At 35.0% G+C, this 19,754-nt stretch overlaps 1 protein-coding gene and 1 long non-coding RNA gene across 2 annotated transcripts in view; one reads left to right on the top strand and one right to left on the bottom strand.

Annotated features, from left to right (window-relative positions):
- The first annotated feature begins 830 nt into the window (after window positions 1-830).
- On the top strand, window positions 831-18,464 carry LOC144974738 (pancreatic triacylglycerol lipase-like). Its single transcript, XM_078917946.1, has 13 exons — window positions 831-1,782; window positions 2,533-2,571; window positions 4,912-5,017; window positions 6,784-6,949; window positions 7,785-7,931; window positions 8,419-8,527; window positions 9,553-9,669; window positions 11,809-11,925; window positions 14,340-14,455; window positions 15,145-15,274; window positions 16,081-16,204; window positions 17,476-17,676; window positions 18,368-18,464. Exons 1-13 carry the CDS (start codon window positions 1,713-1,715, stop codon window positions 18,438-18,440), a joined length of 1,515 nt encoding a protein of 504 aa, XP_078774072.1. The 5' UTR covers window positions 831-1,712; the 3' UTR covers window positions 18,441-18,464.
- A 1,165-nt stretch (window positions 18,465-19,629) lies between these two features.
- Window positions 19,630-19,754, bottom strand: part of LOC144974773 (uncharacterized) — a 4,763-nt gene continuing 4,638 nt past the window's right edge. The window contains exon 3 of the long non-coding RNA XR_013645816.1: window positions 19,630-19,754. This exon is cut by the window's right edge and continues 114 nt beyond it. This is a non-coding gene — a long non-coding RNA (uncharacterized LOC144974773).

Here is a 19,754-nt window from a genome sequence, read left to right as displayed (position 1 = left end):
CAGCGTTGTCTCTGTCGAAAAGAAATTGTATTATTACCCAACAGGCGTCATGTCTCGTTCTACATGTTTCGTATTGTTGTTGGTCAGGGACCCTTCGTAAAGCGCTTCGAGTACGTTTAGTGGATATTGCGCTATATATAAGCTCATTAAAAATGTTTCTTATCGCCGACACTCCAAAAACCTGTTGAACTCCGATATTAACATCATGGGGAAAAATATACTGCACTCGATTTTAAAATTCCATTCTATTCTTTCTACGATCATAATTAATTCAATTTAAATGATGGTGGATACTACCAAATAAAAATTAATCACATGGAAGAAATACTGGCCTAATAAATAAAGAGGATGACGGGTCATAAGTTTATTTCATCACTTCGAACTATGACAGTACTCCTAGATAATAAAACGAATTGTGCAGACAGCGAATAGCAATACGATGCGGTTAGACAATCTCTGAGATTCTGATATTTAACTCATATTCTCAAACCAATAGCATTACGACTTGTTTAGACAATCTCTGAGATACTGATAGTTCACTCATATTCTCAAACCAATAGCAATACGATGTGGTTAGTCAATCTCTGAGATTCTGATATTTCACTCATTTTCTCAAAACAGTATTATGTAGTGAGGAATTTGATAAAATGTGAATTTAAAATTCCTTGATACGAAATGCGTACTATTTTTTTTTTATTCGTTATAATGGAGAATATATACAATTTTATAAAATGTTAGAAAGCTCAAAGTTCCTATACTATTAATCATAAATGTAATTCTAAAATTACTCCACGTCTAGGTGTACAAATCAGCAGTCTCATAATCGAAAACAATTATGGGGCTGATTGAACATTGTTATAATTGACGATATTTTGGGTAGATTTGAGAGTATTACAACAATGAAACCACACACTAAATGTGGGTTATCATATCTGAAAATACTCTGATTCCTGTATTTCCCCAGCAGAAGACCACAAGGAACAGCATTTATATGTTATTTATATTAAGTCTCCTGCTGGGAGGTCTTAGTCCCAGTACTCTTACAATTTCCATCACTGCCCATAGCCAACTCTGATATGTTTTTAAAAAAAATGTTTTAATGGTTTTACGACGCTAGCAACACATTTTGGTCATATTATGAGCGCCAGTTATACTCTATTTATTTACATCTAAGTAGGGACAATGTGTGTACAGTGCCTTACCAAAGGACACCATATCAGGATTCGAGTTTTGTGATTATTATCTTCCATCCGGTAACTAAGCACGCAAGCCGAACATCATTTGTTTCAAGACCAGAGAGCTCTGTATAACTGTTGATTGATGCTATGCGGTTAGGTAAAATACTCATAAAATCCGCCTGTCGGATATGGAAGAAACGAAATTGACGTCACGCGGCTCTTTGCTATTGTTTTTAGACAGCCATTTTTGTGATTACTTCTCACATGATTATATCAATCAAACTGTACATGTTCAAGGTGACACAGAGTGTTGGTACCTTATATTCGTCTGGAGGATGTTGTGAGTATTTTATCTAAACTCATGGCATCAATATTTATTTATTCATAATTTTACTGTTGATGAAGATAATGGCTAGCTTATACGTCTCCTTACAAGACCACACAGATGACTTGTCATCGCAATATTAGTATTTATAGTGACAAGTACAGGTTATAGACATCAACATCACTAGCAACAATCTGTGGCCTTACATAATGGATCACACTGTAACTGGAATATTAGGATTGGCATCGGTCAACAGAATTGGACATTTGGACACTAGAGGTAAGTAGTCTAAGGAGTTTTCTGAAAATATGGCCATTCTTATGTATTTCTTTATTATTTACGCCTTTTCCAAAGTTGTCTCTTTCTCTTTTATTATAGTTTAATCGTGTTTTTGCCCTCCGCTATCGCTTTGTACCTCTTATATCTAGATAGCGGCCCTTGCTAGGTGCATATATGAGGATGCCTGATAAGCGATCGCAATTATGGCCTTGGTTTAACATTGATGTAAAAGAGTGCATTTTGCACTGGTTTGAGAGTATTTTCATTACAAATATGAGCCCATACCATTTTTGCAGATCAGACCTGCAAATAAAAACACAATTGACTAATGTCCATAATCTGCTCCCCTTTCCTTTGATTTATTCTCTTCCTGCCCACACTCCCTATATCCTTCATCTTCTTTAGTCTCTTGCTACGTTCTCAATTCTTTCCCCTCTTCATCGACTTCTTCCTCCTTCACTTTCTTCTTTAACTTTATCCTTTCTTCATCATCCTCTTGATTTTTTAAATGCTGATTTTAATGATAATGGATCACTCACCATCATGCTATTATCGTTTTTAATTGGATGCTATCTCAGAGAGAGAGAGAGAGAGAGAGAGAGAGAGAGAGAGAGAGAGAGAGAGAGAGAGGGACACCCTGCATGTGAGCGTTTGATAGCTTTATTGTTCTGTGCCAGGCAGGTATATTTACTGGAATCAACACTTTCACCATGGCTTGCATTGCAATAATGTTGACCCTATTTCTTCTAGGGCTGATTTTTGAATACTCATCGTCGATGACCGTCAAAAGTAAGTGTCATATCATGGATGGAAACATTGCAAATGTTTCTGATTGAACCTCGAAAATAGTGCCGCGCTGAGGACCGGACCGAGGACCGGTCCCACGGTCTTTTAGCTGTGAACCGTGGTCCAGTCCCAAAGAGGAAGACCGCCGGCGGTCCTCACTTCTTATCACCTTTCAACGGTCTCGCGCCATACTACTTCCCCAGCGATTCGTTGCCTCGGTCCTTTGCCTATCTTCCACCAATCACCACCCATCCCACTTAATTAATCGCACCCACCCCCCTTTGCCATACACTAAACGACACAGACGACCATAGAGGCAGACGACCACCTCCCTCCACTCCGCAAACCGCCCTTTCGTGTGTGAGATGGGGGGAACAGGAGGCGCACGCCTTGGACGATTCCATTATACGGGGTAAATTTCAAAATTTATTACACCATAATGATCGCAATGACAATGATCTATGATGAAGGCATGACCCCTCTTCTCTAATGGGTTATTGTTTGAAATGTATGTGACTACTAAAGATGTGTGTGTGTGTGTGTGTGTGTGTGTGTGTGTGTTGTGTGTCGAACCTAGCAAGTTGCAAGTCTGATTTTTTGTTTTCTTTTGTCCATCTCTTGTCGCCACTCCTTTCTATCGCATTGTTGTCATTTAAAATAATACAATAATATTAAAATTTCGTTTGGTGTTTTAACTAATCAAGTAATATGAGTTTCATTAGTTTCTTCCGTCCAAAAAAACAGTTATAACGTCTGTATTTTTAAAAGGTCCAATAGAATATTTGGGGACCCCGATAGCTCAGTTGATAGAGCACTCTCTTTATACGCAAAGGGCCAGAGATCGATCCCGGGTGCAGTCGATTTTTTTCTGAATCCCTGTCTACTCAGCAATGAATGGGTAGCTGAGTTTGTTAGATCTGGCGAAAAGTCACCATCGACCCCTCTTATCACCTCATCCACCCCCTCTTATTATAACTTCACGTCTCTCTCTTACTCTTCAATGCTCGCTGCCCTCTAATGTGTGTGTGTGTGTGGGGGGGGGGGGGTAGGAGTTGCGTGTGTGTATCAACGCCACGAACAACTCGATCAACGCCTTGGGCGATGCCATTATCTCCGTTAATGGGGATAAATTTCAAATTTTATTAAATTATCGAAGTAACAATGAAGTACGGTGAGCAAATAAAGAAGGCATCACCCCTCTTCTCTAATTAGGTTACAATTTGAAATGAGTGTGACTACTCCGTGTGTTTTACTCCTGTAGGCCACGGTTTTCATCGTGTAGCGGTCTTTAACGGTTCAAGAATGAACGGACCGAGACCGGTCCTTGCGGTCTTCATTTCCCAAGGACCGTAGGACCGTGGTCCTTAAGCTTGCCAAGGACCGCCCCGCACTACTCGAAAATAAATTACAATAATAAAATGGATCAAAAGCATTAATTTAAGTCACGAAGACGTTTCGAGTTCCCTCTTGTCATCATAAAAACGGTGAATTGAGCACTAAGACCTCTCATTTATCATGACAAAGGGGAAACGCGAAACGTCTACATAATCTTTATATTCGTGAATGAAAAGGAAGATTGCTACTATTTTTATTATTGCTTTAGCAAATCTGAACAGAGATGCAATACATTTTTGACATCATTAATTTTGCAATGTGTATATATCTAAATGAGAATATGAAATAGAAGTTAATTATAGAAAAGAGTATAATTTATAAATTCATTAACAGTTAATGATCGACTTTCATGAGATTCATAGTCATTTTAAATTTAGCTACAATTGCTGGCTATCTCAATACTATATTTACATAAAGCCACAAGCCACGAGCAACACATAATATGTAAGATGAGTCCTGACATCTGAAAGGCGTTGTTATAGTTTTATTCCGATAAGGACAAAGTTCTGAGTATAGCGACGAAATTTGAGAAAAGAGCATAATTCATTGCATCAAATTTCCGTCGCCCACAAAAGGACTCGAACCTCCAACTTACACGTCACAAGTCAAGTGGCATACCATTGGAACAATAAGTCTAATACGTTTTCTACACTCACTTGTTGCATCGTATTTGGTTGTCCTTTATGATGTTTACTCAATATTATTATGAATTATGTTCATTTTTTTCAAAATCTTAGAATACATGATGGCTTCATCATTTCACAGTCCCATATTGATAATTTGTTTGAAATTATATTATTATATTCGATTGAGTAACTAAAATCAATAAAATTTCAGTTCATTTATTTCCATTTTTTCTATCGTTATTATTCATTTGATACAAAAATGTCAATTTTGAATCTGTCAATTCATACCAATAATGTATTGTGATTGTTTTCTGACTTCAAGGATCCACAGCGTGTTATAGTGGACTTGGATGCTTCTCCTCGGCCGCTCCTTTCTTCAGCCCTAATCGTCTCTTATCAGTAGCGCCTGCTTCACCGGATTCTATCAAGTAGGTCTCAACCGTGACCTTCGTGAACTTAGTCTGATACTGACTAAAATATTACGTCACAAAAGACGATGATCACCGAACGAAAGTAAAAAGTGAGTTGTTAGAAGTACTCAAGGAAACAAATGATTCTATTGGTAGTATGCCCTTCGCTAAGAAGCTCACAATATTGCCATCCGAAAGTATAACTAACCAAAGCAACACACAAAACTGTGTAACCATGGACTTTTATGTTCTGGATACAGTTAATACAGTTAAGTCAGAATAACTCATAAACGTGGATGGCAAAAAACAATAACAAAGGCGCGAGTGACGTAAACGTCATTCTATCTATTGGTTGAGTTACTGATTACAACGTACAATTACCTTTTTCCGTGATCTTCGTCTTCTTTTATGACGAATCTTTTGGTCATTATCAGACTTTTATTTAATGAAGGCTGTTAGGTAGGGTTATATTTTACTTTGACAGTATGCATTACCATTTTTACTCTTACTATAATAGCAGTTTTAATCATCCGACTTACTTGGACTTGAAGGAATACTAACATAATATAGTTATGAATGTCACAGCTTTCCAAGTGTAAACCACGTAATTTGGTGTAAACCTACAGGTACATATTTGCAGGTCTGATAGCCCAATGTAAATTGAGCTTGATTTCATATTGTTGAAATGGAGTATGCATTGCATCCAAAACAATTTGAGTCAGCAGACCTGCAAATAAGTACACGCCTTTTTCAGCGAATCTATGTTTAAAAGTTCTAATCCGAGGAATACGACCTACCGACTCAAAATGGTATCACCTTGAGTTGGAAAGAATGCTGAAATTTAATTCATATGTATGTTTTTTAACTGTCGATTTTGTTCAATGTCATACTTCGTCGAGGAGAATGTAAAAATTCATTACTGTGACAAGAACTAAAATTTCATATTTCCTGTCATTTCTACGTTTAATCACCTATCAGCATCAGTTACATCAAACATAATAACGTTTTGATGAAATGGATCACAAATAAGTATATATAGTATGCGATTGACTAAGAAGATAACAACGGACCAAGACACAGAACTCTGTGTAACCATGAACTTTTAATTAATTAGTAAATGATAAGTAGGTCATCCAATCTTCGAGGATGATAATGACGTCCCAGATAATAACATATTGTGCAGCAACTATTTCGAACAAAAGGCCTACAGTATATAATATACAGTACTCATCTGCTAAGCGCTAGTTGGGTTCTTTTCCATTTCAAAATGTCGAGGTCTAAAAATTATGAAAAGCCTGGATCAACGTGCATTCAGTCATTCATTGAGCCGTTATTATCCTGGCTCTTTTGAATTTTCAAGTTTGATACTGTTTGACAAGTTGGGGGTAGATAAATTAAAACATCGATATTTAATATGAAAGTTTATATTCAAAGAAAAATCATATATTTCTTCAGTTAGTGCTGGTGGTTGGCCTTTGGAACTAAATGGTAAATGCAATTTGATTACTTTAACCCAGACGGTCTTCAGAATTGTAGTGGTCATTTGTAGAAATCAATTTTATTTGTCATCAAAAAAACGAAATATGCTGCATGTGTTTTCCCATAAATTTAACAAACATTTTTATTTTGATAATCGCTATAAAAGTAAGATTTATATATATATATATATATATATATATATATTATATATATATATATATATATATATATATATATATATATATATTATCATTAAAAAGTTATTTAAAGAATAAAAACTAACCATTCTTTATTCCATCTACCAGAACAGAGTTTGTCCTCTATACCAGAGACAATAAGATTAATGGGCAAACTTTGGATGCCAGACATCCTGAGCAGGCCAAATCCAGGTGGACAGACTTTTCCAATAGAAAAACGCAATTTATTGTCCACGGTTTCTTGGACAATCCATCCATTAATCACTGGATGAAGGTAATTGCCGTAAAAGATGTGAATCAAACGGTGGAGGATAAAACAGAGAGAAAAATATTTTTAAATAACCTATCTCAAAAAATCAGATTAACTCAAGAGGTCTGAGATTCAATCTCCAGTCCTGGTATGCTGATCATTTGAGATATTTTTTCTATTATTTAACTCTCTCCTTACCGGCCATTTTCCAAATTTTCCCCAAAACTTCACACCCAACCTATACAAAAAAAATTCCTTTCACTCAACCACAAAAGCTGTCAGTTCTTGCTATACATATTTTATTTTGTTAAACATGCTCTTCAACACAGTGTTAATATACTTAAATTATAGCAAACATTTTTGTTCAAATATGATTTACAACATAAATTAGAATGACAAAAATGTTGGCTGCATCGTAACAAATGTGACGATTTTCTTATGGGTGGTAAGGAAAGGGTTAATCTGCTTTGTATAGCAGCAGTGTTTTATGCATACCCTATATTTTGTTATCCTACTCAAACGTATTTGTTAATGGCTGTTATGTCAGCTACTGTCACATAACCGGCTATTTTTCATATCTGACTTGATCTTCGCGAATTTTTCTTAGTGAGTTTATGCGTTTGACTTTGGTGATGATGCAAGTTTGATTCCTTTTAGAGATCAACTATTTCTTTTCATGGTGATCATTTCTTTGCGTATTTCATGTACAATTTTTCTAACAGCAATAATGATTTGAAGGCATAACAAGTGTGCTTTGATTTATCTTAATTTCCTCTTAAAAGCATTTGAGAAGGTAATATATTATGTCATTACTAATGGTCATAAATATCTCTCAAGCACGACATTTTCTCTTCTTTAGGACATGAAAAATGAGCTTTTGACACATGGTGACTACAACACCATCATTGTTGACTGGCACCACGGCAACCTTCCCCCTTATACACAAGCCACAGCCAACACACGTGTCGTAGGAGCACAGATTGCTGTACTTATCAAGAAACTGGTGGTAAAAAGCTCTTTATGTTCTTCGTTTTCTTTTATTCTTTTATTTTAAATTTCACCGTCTTACTATAGCATTCTATAGCTTAACGAACTGCTTAATACTACCTTAACCAAGATAATGTCTCCTTTATGCCCAATTTGTTTCATGTTTTTATTGATATTGTGTGGTCTGTTAAATTGATACTGACTGATTAGAGAAATTATTTTAACCGTCACCAATTGCTTGGCTGGTTTAAAACTATTTCTTGAAAACAAATTCTTGGTCGATAATAACAATGACCAGATTTATTATGAGATAACACGTGGACCTGTATATGACGGATGAAGATGACGTCACTCACCTCTCTGTAATTGTTTTTGACCAACATTTGGGTGACTCCTCTCACTAAATTCTCTTCAAACACCAAAGGAAAGTCACATGTTTGTTTGCCGATGTTGTTCTATTTAGTTGAACAGGTAATCTTTCAAAAGTTGTTAATTTTAAATTTCAGTCTGACTTTGGCATTACGGCCAATGAGTTCCACATCATAGGCCACAGTCTGGGTGCTCACATTGCTGGATACGCTGGGGAAAGAGTGCCTGGTTTGAGGAGGATTACAGGTTGGTACTTTATGTATTTCGGTTATCTGTGATCCAACTCCTCACACGTACTATGTCCAGATCTTTATATATTAAAACATTCGTTCATGGTTAAGTATATGAAATTTGGGTTATGAGTTTTTGAGATTATTTGAGCACAATGATTATTCTTTCATATTTCATTTTATTTTTTACAATATTATCTAATTTACATTCTGTGTTCGTGATTCATCCCAACATTAAATCTTTTAATAAGATTGGCCACAATTCCCAAATCTGACCAAAGTAGTTTTTTTATTGACTTAAACGTTTCTTTAGATTCATTTCTTCAAATTCTGGGAGCGATATAGTCCACTAAGTAAAGTAAGTAGTAAGGGGAAGAGAGTAAAAGTAATGAAGATTTTGACTATGCAAAATCTAAAAGTAAGAGAAATCTATGAGAGAAAGTTTTGGAATTGCATAAAATCGAATGTGTTGAGTGTGAACAGAAAGGAGGATAAAGATTAATTGGACTTTTTTAGGCGAGACAAAAGGAATGAAAGTGCAAAGATGAAATCCAAATGATCATTGAAGACTTGTTGTATTGAAGCTTGTAATTTGTTAATGTCTCATGAAACTGACAACAAATTTAGAAAACTTCATGTAATTTAGCTGATTTTTAACAATAGATACAAATTCTTACCACCAGATTTTTTGTTACACAAACTTTAGTGGTTGGTAGTTGATAATTTAAATGTAAAATCTATATACGAGTATATCGTCGTCATCAAGGCTCTGATGACTGTCAATATTAGATAACTTATAAATATTTATGTCGCTCAAAGAAATATGAAATCATACAATGATCAGAATATTCTTCTAAAACCCAAATCAATCTTAAAATTGGTGAACAATCATTTCACTTTTCGACACCCCATTTTCAGAACATAATTTTATCGCTTGTCAGATGCCTGGGATCCTTGATAACTTTTATATCTCTGTTAAAATCTGCAGAGTTAGCCATAACCGTATTAATTTTTATATCCTTCATCCTTAACCTATCTTAGGTTTGGACCCAGCTGGCCCATACTTTGAAGGAACTGACAAGATAGTCCGCCTGGACCCGACAGACGCCAATTTTGTCGATGCCATACATTCTGACGGGGAAAGTCTTCTACAGTTGGGTATGATCTGAGTACTTATTTGCAAGTCTTATAACCTAAATTTTTATGGGTTCATTGTTGTAATGGAACAAAGTCTCAAACCAATACAAAATATGGTCCATTGCAACAATGTTAAAACAAGCCCATAATTGCATTCGGTATTGTACTTGCAAATATGTCCACGTAGTTGTATATCTTTTATGATACATGTCCAATTGGAGTAACCATGTTATATAAAAATCCTTTGATTAAAAAAGGAAAACGCATAAGATTATCTCATTTTCATAATCCAAAGTAAAAATGGTGCCTGGTTGACAAACAATGTTGTTTTAAAGCTATCATTTTGGAAGGAAATGCAAATTATATTAAAGGTTGTTTCTTCGCATATATTATGACAACAAATAAATGCGGCGGTTTGATAAGTGACTCCTGTTACAAACTTGTTGATCATTTTGTTTCAATCTAAAATGATGATTAGAAATACACAATACTACAGTTACTTAGAATAAGCACATATTGTAAACGAGCAAAATTTTCGTGTTTATTATTTCGATTAAACAAATATAATCTATCAGTTTGAAATATAATCTCTATGACAAGACTCATGCCTATTATTTATAATCTTTGATATTTGCAACTATCTGTTACTGATAAAATGAGTCATTATTGCCGACATTTTCGTTTGAATTTATATCATTATTATAATCGTTTTCATTTACAATAATAAACCTTCACAAAGGTTACTCCGCTTTCTGTAAAGCGTCAAATGGATCCATCCGATCTCACTGATCCAGTTACCCCAACATTGTCAGGTGGACAGATAAAACCCCACTGACTCCACTTGTTTTAAGACCGTTCCCTTTGCTGTGGGACGCATATTTTGATAACTGGGCTATCACAATCTCTCATTACATTGCACAATGTCTAGTCGCATGTTTTGTTTGTTTTCCGATTAGTATTTTTTGTTGCTGTCATCGAAATTAGAAAGTGCTTTTCTATGTTGTGAATCGCAAAGGTTATTTGTCAACAAGCAAGACTATTATTAAATCCAAAATGTCAATTTGGGCAATGCCAAGTGTATTCACAAACACACACACATACACACAAATACACACATAAATACATTTTTAAGTATTTTAATCATCTTCTGATAGTTTGAATTTTCCAATGCATTATCAATTTCTCATCTCATGTAGTTCCATATCTGAAGCAGACGTCGGAGGTCATCTTCCGCCAAGCTGATCTATCTCTTGCCAATTCTATTAAAGCAGCGCCACCTTTCTCAGCTTCATCTGTCCAAGTTCTTATCCCTTTCAAATACGTTATTCTTTGTCTTCCTCTTATTCTTTTTCCATTCATCTTTCCAGTCAAGGCGAGTATTTCCAAACCAGGGTGGCGGATAATGTGTCCTAAAAATTCCATTTGGCGTTTGATGATTTTTGTTATCAGTGATCTTTTTCTGTTTGCCATTTCTAAAATTTCTTCATTTCTTTTCCTTTCCATCCATGACACCCTCATCATTCTTCTGTAAAACCACATTTCCGCTGCCTCCAGTCTTTTAACCATGGTCTTGTTTATGGTCCAGCTCTCACAACCATATAGCAGCACAGACAGTACATAGCAATCCAGGACTTTGATTTTTGTTTTCATGCTAATATTCCTGTTTTTCATAATTGTATGCAGCTGGTTGAATGCATTCTTCGCCATACCTATTCTTTTCTTTATTTCACAATCTGATTTTCCATTGGATGTTACATTGAAGCCTAAATATTTGAAACATTCAACTTGTTGTATTGTTTGTCCTCTGCTTGTTATTACACAGGCTGGTGGGTTATTATTTTTAGATACCGTCATACATTCTGTTTTAGATATATTCAGTTCCAGTCCCATATTTTCACTACTCCTGACTACAACATCCAGTAATTCTTGTAGTTCATGTTCAGATTCTGCCAGTAGAACCGTATCATCTGCATACCTCAGATTTATCAATTTAGCGTTCTTTATTTAAGTAATACGTGATCTTCGTTTCATTAATATAATATTTAGTAGTATTCTTTTGATGGTAACATTGCTAATGTTAATACCATTGAGAATATTTCCACGCTCACGAAAAACATCATAAATCAATAATTTGAAATAATATTATTTTATTTATTCAAGGATTTGGATTAAAACAGCAAGTCGGCCATCTTGATTTCTACCCTAATCTGGGCCACGACCAACCCGGATGCCAGGCTGATCCAATTGGAAACCTTGCCAATCTTGGAGTTGTTGATGGTACGTGTTGAATTCTTATCACTTTCTAATATTAAAAAAAACAACTTCAAAACATTTCAGAATGATAAACATAGAACATTAATTAATGCAGATAGTTTTAGCAGAATTTGTTCCTGCTAATAGAAGAAGGTTTTTAAGACCGGAACATTTCGTATTTGATAAAATATTGTTCATATTCAGAGCAATTATGTTCAATTTAGTTCAATCCACAGATTCTAGTTGTCAAGCAATCAACCTTTACAGATAGTTTTAACTGTTAAATGTTGCTGGTTGACAAAGGGTTTTAAATAAACCTAAATCGTTCCAGTTTGATATCTTGTTCTTTTTCGAAGCTGTTATAAGTCCACAAATTCTGTACAACATCTAGTTGCTTAGTATTCGGGTCCACCTTTCAACTTAACTTTGTGCAGATGAACAGTCTTACACTGAATGGACGTACACAAAGATGAAGTCTATTAGAGGAATGCGTTTGCCATTGTTTGTGTCCCTTTGTTGTGTACAAATCATTGGACACTGTAATTATGCGGCGATTTGAACTTGTATTATGACACAAACCTTCGAGTCCCGTTCTAAGCGTCGCATATTTGAGTCCTTGGAAAACGGTGCCCAGGTGTAATATGAGCACCTGGCCGTTAGCAGCGTTGTCTCTGTCTGAAGAAAAGATGTAATGTCGCCTAAATAATTAGGCATAAGATGTGCAGACGTACATATTTTTTATCAAAACTCTCTCAGTTTAGAATAGATAAAACCCTCTGCACATTATTTTATAGAGCAGTAATCGAAAGTGTTTTGTCATTTTGTATAACAGCTTGGGGAGGCAATTGCTTGGCAGTGGAAAGGAACAAAATAAATTCAAATATTAAAAAATCCATTAAACGCTATATAAATGATGTTGACGATGTAGATCTTTTATACGAGAAATTTTGTATAAATAAAATAACTAAAATATTAAATGACCAGTATCATCCACTAAGACCATCAATTATTATGTCAGAAAGAAGTGGTCGCCCTTTCTCTATTTCAACGAAAACAGAGAGACACCGAAAATCTTTTCTGCCGTCCAGTATTAGGCTTTATAACAACAAGCAATAATCATTTTATATAATTATTTCTCATTTTTACTTTTTAAAAATATAAATATTAATTTATTAATTTTTTGTTTTGCAATCTTTTCAATTTTCAATTTATAGTGACAGTTTTAACTATTTTACAGTGTTGAAATTATTCATATTATAAAGCGCAGCTCTGGTTAATGAGCTGCTCCTTATATATATATATATATATATATATATATATATATATATATATATATATATATATATATATATACATCCTATTTCCATCGTATTTTTATCTTATTGTGTAAATTATAACACGTCTGTACAAAAAAATTTCCTTTTTGGGATACAATAAAGTATTATTATTATTATTATTATTATCTTATTATTATTATTATTATTATTATTATTATTATTATTATTATTATTATTATTATTATTATTATTATTATCATTATTACTATTATTATTAAAAGACGTCGTGTCTTGTCTTGTCTGTTGGTTGGGACTCCTTGTAAAGCGCCTTGAGCAATATAAAGGATAGTGCTATATGTAAATGCTCAAGGTTTCATAAACTAAACTTAAAATATATTATAAGTTTAAGGTTCAATCTAATATGATGTCATTTTCACTCGATTGGTTACATTTAAACATAAATGTGAGTGGTAATCCTTCAGAGCCATTGGGCCCATGGAGCCGGAGTTTATCCCGGTTTCTTTGCGTGAAACGGACAATAACAATTGCTTGATATCCTTTGAGTAGGACGCTAGTCTATCGCAAAGTACTTTCCGCCAAATCTAACAGATCCAGCTAACCATTCACTGTTGGCTGGACATGGGGGTCAGGAAAAATCTCGACTTCATCCGGGTCGGTCTTGGTCCCTTTGCGTGTGAAGCGAGTGCTCTACCGACTGAGCTATCGGGACTCCCTGAAGTGACTGGGGCAGGCACTAATGTTGATGAAAACAAGAAATTAAATGGGTAGAAAAATACCCGAAGACAATAGAAAATAAAAGATTTGCGGATATGGGGAGTCTAACGCACGACCAGACTGATGGCACCTTTTCACCTTCTCACGACATGGGCGCTCTACAAAGGACGTCGTTGACTACGATCCACGCCATCAACCACGTTGGCCACGTCACTCGTGGTGGATGGCGTCGATTGTAGAGCATCCCTCTCGTGGCCAGTCTGTGGTGCCGTAACAGTCGAGTCATGGGTTCGACTCCCCATCGCCGCAAAATATTTCTCTATTGTCTTCTGGTACTTTTCTACCCACTTACATTTAAACAGAACTATTGATACAATCCAATTTGAAATAAGTGTCTATAACTATACATCATGAATCAAAAACTAGGAACCGAGGAGATCGCTGCCTGTAATCATTTGAGGGCCATCAAGTTTTACACAGAGAGCATCAACTCAAAATGTCCCTTCATGTCGTTCCCTTGTGCAAGTGAGCAAGATTTTAAGGTTTGATTCGTTTTTAACTTTATTAATTTCATTTGTTATTTAATAGAGATTGTAACCGTTTGAAATACAAGATTTATGCAATGATTATATTTAACCTCGGCAACCTAGTATACCTTACTCGATTACAAATGCATTTCATGACACAAAGTTAAAAAACTATAGTTTCGTTTATTGTCTGGCTAGAGTTTTTATTTTTTACTTTGTTGGGAAATACCTTTTCGTTGTTCTAATTCAAAAATATGTGTCAACGAAATTATCATGAAATCTAAAATATCATGTCAACAATGCAAAGTATGGTCACTTGCATCCTTTAAAGTATCTGTAAAAATGTATTTTCTTCTCTATGTCCTGTAAAATATCCTTTAATGGTCTTTGTTTTGCGGTCACTTGGTGTGTATTAATTCCAAGGCCTGATAACCCAAATTTTTATTGGGTCATTATTGTAATGTAAATACTCTCAAACCAACGCAAGAAACTGTTCATTACAAAAAGTTGTATTACGTTCGGTGATCAGTGCACATCACTTTAGGTCCATTGGGGAATAGATTTGGAATTTTGAGAATGGGGATGAGGAATCCTTTGTTTAGGTTTTGTGATTTGTTAAATTAATTAATTAAACACTTTGTTGTCCAATTGTAAGGCAAATTTAAAAGTGAATGATACCCAAGTATTATATTATTTTATTTCAGGATGGAAAGTGTCATTCCTGTCCCTCTGGCGGATGCGCTTCCATGGGCCATAGAGCGGAAGAATATAAACCAAGCTCGGGAACACACATTAAGTACTACTCTACAACATCAGATTCTGCTCCGTTCTGTCGTAAGTATCAGAGAATTTGTTTGTAGCCTCGAGGGAAAAGAGGATTTCTATTCATGAATTCCACTATCTTCAAAACAAATATTTCGCGAAATGTTATTTAAATAACCTGAGCATTTTAGTGAGTATTTGACTCTATAAAAACTCATGTTTTTGTATTTGATTGTCCTATTGTCATGTTTCATTTTGGGGGCCTTTTACTGCAAAATGCTCAGCACCAGCCTTCAATCCATCCTCTTTGTCAATGATTATTACAGAAATAAATGGAAAAAATCACACTTTTGGTCCATTTTGGTTCAAATGGACATGTTGAATTTGAATGTTTTGATGATTTGTAATTCCGACTATCTAAGAAGTAAAACTGAGAATCGTGTGAACATTTGCTAGCAAAAATATCAGTTTAAGTCAAAAGAGTTTTCTTTATTGTGATACAGTTATCACGCTCCAATTTCATTTGACAACGACGAGCTACATGAATGTTTCGGATTTCGTATCTATCAGCATTGTGAACGAAGAAGAGCAAATGGTGGTGGTGGTGGTGGTGATGATGATGATGATGATGATGATGATGATGATGATGATGATGATGATGATGATGATGATCAAAGAAGAAGAAGAAGAAGAAGAAGAGGAGGAGGAGGAGGAGGAGGAGGAGGAGGAGGAGGAGGAGGAGGAGGAGGAGGAGGAGGAGGAGAAGATAATGAAGAAGAAGAATATATTCAATTCCATGGGTGATTTGTTTTTCAGATTCTTTTCCTAATTTTTGACACTAGAACGGTAAAAGGATGACATTTAATTTTCTTTTTCAGAGTTTCACGTTGATATTAAACTCAAATTTGGAACAGGATCCTTAGCAGCCACAGAGAGAGGTGATGTCAAAGTGATGATGCACGGAAACCAAGGAACATCCGCCTGGCTCACATTGAACAAATCGTTAGTGTCTAAACCAAGGAAACAGACAATTTTATGAGTTCTTAGTCTTCTACTTCTTTTTGGTCTAATATTCTATTTTTTTCTCTAATGTTGGACATGTGCTGGTCTTGATCTGTTATATAAATTAATATATTTTGTCAGGGTTAGGGTTAATGGGGGGGGGGGGGCCTATATTTTAGCTAGTCGAGCTCTAACTTCACACCCAAAGAGGCCAAAATTGATCCTGGTGAAGTCTAGATTTTGTTCTGACCCCCTTGTCTACCCAGCAATGGGTCTATTTGATCTTGTAGAAGGTTCTTTGCGGTCGACTTGCATCTTATTTGAAGGATAGCAATATATTCCTTTTGTCCGTTTCACGCTATAGAAACCGGGATAAGCTGCGCCATGGACATAATGGACTACTTTTACTTGTCGGGGTTTTGTGAGTTAGGATGTCTTTGATTTACTCTTCGCCAACATCATATTTTACCATTTTCAATAAGACCGTGTTTACTGCCTTCCACCATGGAGACAGAATTGTATCGTTATTATTGCTGAGTTTGTAAAATTGGCGTCGACTAACGATCTGATAAAAGGAGAATTTATCATTTGATAGAAATATCTAGGCTATCAGTAATTATAACTTTTACCCAACATTTACCTGCACTTAAGCTACTGTTACTTTGAACGTTTATATTTACACGGATATTTTTGTTTACGTCTCTCTCATGGTCCATTTAGATGCCATCTTCTTGTAAATATCTATTTTATTAACTTTTATTTAAAAATTTGCATAGAAATCTAAAACAAAATAAAACGAGCAAATGTCTACCTTTGGAGTTCCTATAGCTCAGTTGTTATAGCATTCACTTCACACGCAAAGAGACCAAAGAGAATGTCTACTTTCATGAATATTACTTTATGAAGGAAATGGGAGATTGTCATATATACATAAATACATACACACACACGTACACACACACACACACACACACATATATATATATATATATATATATATATATATATATATATATATATGCATAAATTTATTGTGACCAACCCTGTCAAAACGACGTAAGATGGGGTATGAAACTAATATCATTTAGAATTTGGTTAAAAAGGAAATGGAGTTATGGTTTACGACCATTTTAAAAAAGTTCCTATCATTTAATCTTTGCTTAATTTTCTTCATCTGACCTAATCCGACATAATGACAGTATCGGAGTAAATGTACAAAATGTCTAAATATATTATGCTAAAACTAATTGGCATTCCTTGTGTCTCTCCAGGCCGATGACATATACCCCAGGCAAAAGTTACGAGTTTGTTGTGGGCGTTCCGGTAGATTTCGGCCCAATCCGATCTCTGGAATTCCAATGGCACCACAAGGCGCCCATGTCAAATCCTCTAAAATGGAACATTCTTAATATCAGACATCCTACTTTAGTTCTAGATGAGATTGACGTCATTAGAGAGGAAGCAGGAGCTGAGTAAGTAAATGCACCGAGCTGACTCTTGATAATAAATAAATAAATAAATAAATAAATAAATAAATAAATAAATAAATGAATGAATAAATAATTTATATAGCGCGTAAACATTCACGTTAATCGTGCTCTGCTCTGCGGCGCTTTATATAATAAGAATGTTTAAAAAACAAAAACAAAAACAAAAAATTAAACAACGACACTACATAATAAGCATGAATACAGAAACAAAATCTAAGCAACATCTATTTCACAAAACATAAGCCTTACGGAACAACTCAGTCTTCAGACATTTTCTGAAAGATGATAAATTTTCACAGGACTGTGTCCATAGGCATGGAGCAATTGATTCATCTCATTGTTTTGGTTTTGAGGACGAGACAACGTCATCATATTTGCAGGTCTGGTAACTCAGATTGTTATTGTAATGGAAATACTATCAAAACCGACGCAAAATAGTGTCAATTACAACAAGGTTAAATCGAGCCCATAATCGCATTCGGTTTTCAGACCTGATAACATATGTGCATAGTATATGGTCCCACGGTTTGTGCCACACGAATACAACACAAATTGACCATGAAACGGATGTATTGTCTTTAATCAATTTTTAATTTGTTGAACAGAGAGCGATTAACAACACCTTGAAAATTGTAAACGCGCACATTGTCATTATCATTTTTTTATTCCGCAGGGTTCATTATTGTACTAGTGGTTCCGGGGCAGTGGAGACAGACCATACGCTTAATTTACTCAAACCTTGCTAGAATAAAATTTGGTGACAGTTTTTATACGGGCTTTCATTGTTTGTTTTTTTAAATGATGTTTAGAATGTGTTGTTTTTAATTCCCTCCAAAGAGAATCTTGTGACATCTACGTGTATTTGTTTAATATAAATAAAATTTTTTTTTAAAATTCCCTTTATTCATCCCCAAGGGGAATTTTGACTTTAGGGTCTATTCCAAGGGAAGAATGGAATAACCCAGGAATGGAGAATGGAATAACTGTCAGTCGCAGTGCAGCGCCGCAAAATGAGCTAGGGCTAAGTGACTTGCTCAAGGCCACATAGCGTAGCGGCCGGTGATCGAACGTTACCTTTTGGGTACGAAGCAAAGACCGTACCGCTGAGCCACGATGAACGTTGCTCTCGAGACAGCATCACAGCACATAAATAAATAAATAATAAAATGTATAAAGCGCATATCTCCATCTAACATTTTCAACGGCGCTTTATAATGCAAAGTTGACATGAGAATTTTAAGAAAATTAAATTTTACAATTTTAAGAAAGTTAAATGTTACTACTATAGATATCTATTAAGTTATGATGATACCAATGGAATATGAAGTTTATGATGTTGAAATGTTAAGGAAAATTTAATCTAAAATATTTGTCGTCGTCATGACAGTCCAAAAAGATTATTTGTCTTCAAAATAATTTAACGTGTTACAGTTTGTTTGTGTAAACAAACTGCATTGAATAATCTTCAACAAACGCCTGACATTTTACCAATTATCTGTCTTATCATTTCTATAAGCTTTGCTTGTGTTCGATTTTGATTTAGTTCAAGTGGGTTTAGATGACATTTAAGTTTTGATTACAATACAACGCATTCTTTACTGGGTCATGACCATCAAGGCGTTATATGGCAAGATACGATTTCTTCGAACAACGGTTTCCTCGAACTTTTTTCTCCAAGTCCCAAAGAGTTCGATGAAACCGTGCTCGAGTGTAAATATATGACATAACCGGCTGACAGAATGTGTGAGTATTTTACTTAAACGGATACTATCAATATGTTTGTTAATTACCTTTGAATACAACCTCTATTTTTATGTGATTCTAATGTGTCATTGTATAAATTATATCTTGCACAATTGAGAATCAAAAGCATGATAGTGTTAGTAAATACTTCTTAATTTATTTGCTATCTCTTTATCATTTTATTCCCCCTCACCATGGATTGATGGTCTAGTTTTATTTTGATACATAAAATGCATTTACAAAAATATTTACAAGAGTTTTATCTCCAGCATAGGAGAAAAATTTACAAACATGCTGTGCAGAAGAAGAATGGTGAA

This window comes from Berghia stephanieae, chromosome 1, assembly GCF_034508935.2.
Source record: "Berghia stephanieae isolate SIO BIC M18660-M18661 chromosome 1, UCSD_Bste_1.3, whole genome shotgun sequence".
NCBI classification, from domain to species: Eukaryota; Metazoa; Mollusca; class Gastropoda; order Nudibranchia; family Aeolidiidae; genus Berghia; species Berghia stephanieae.
The sequence above is the reverse complement of the archived record's forward strand: the minus strand, read 5'-3'. Positions and strand labels throughout refer to the sequence as shown.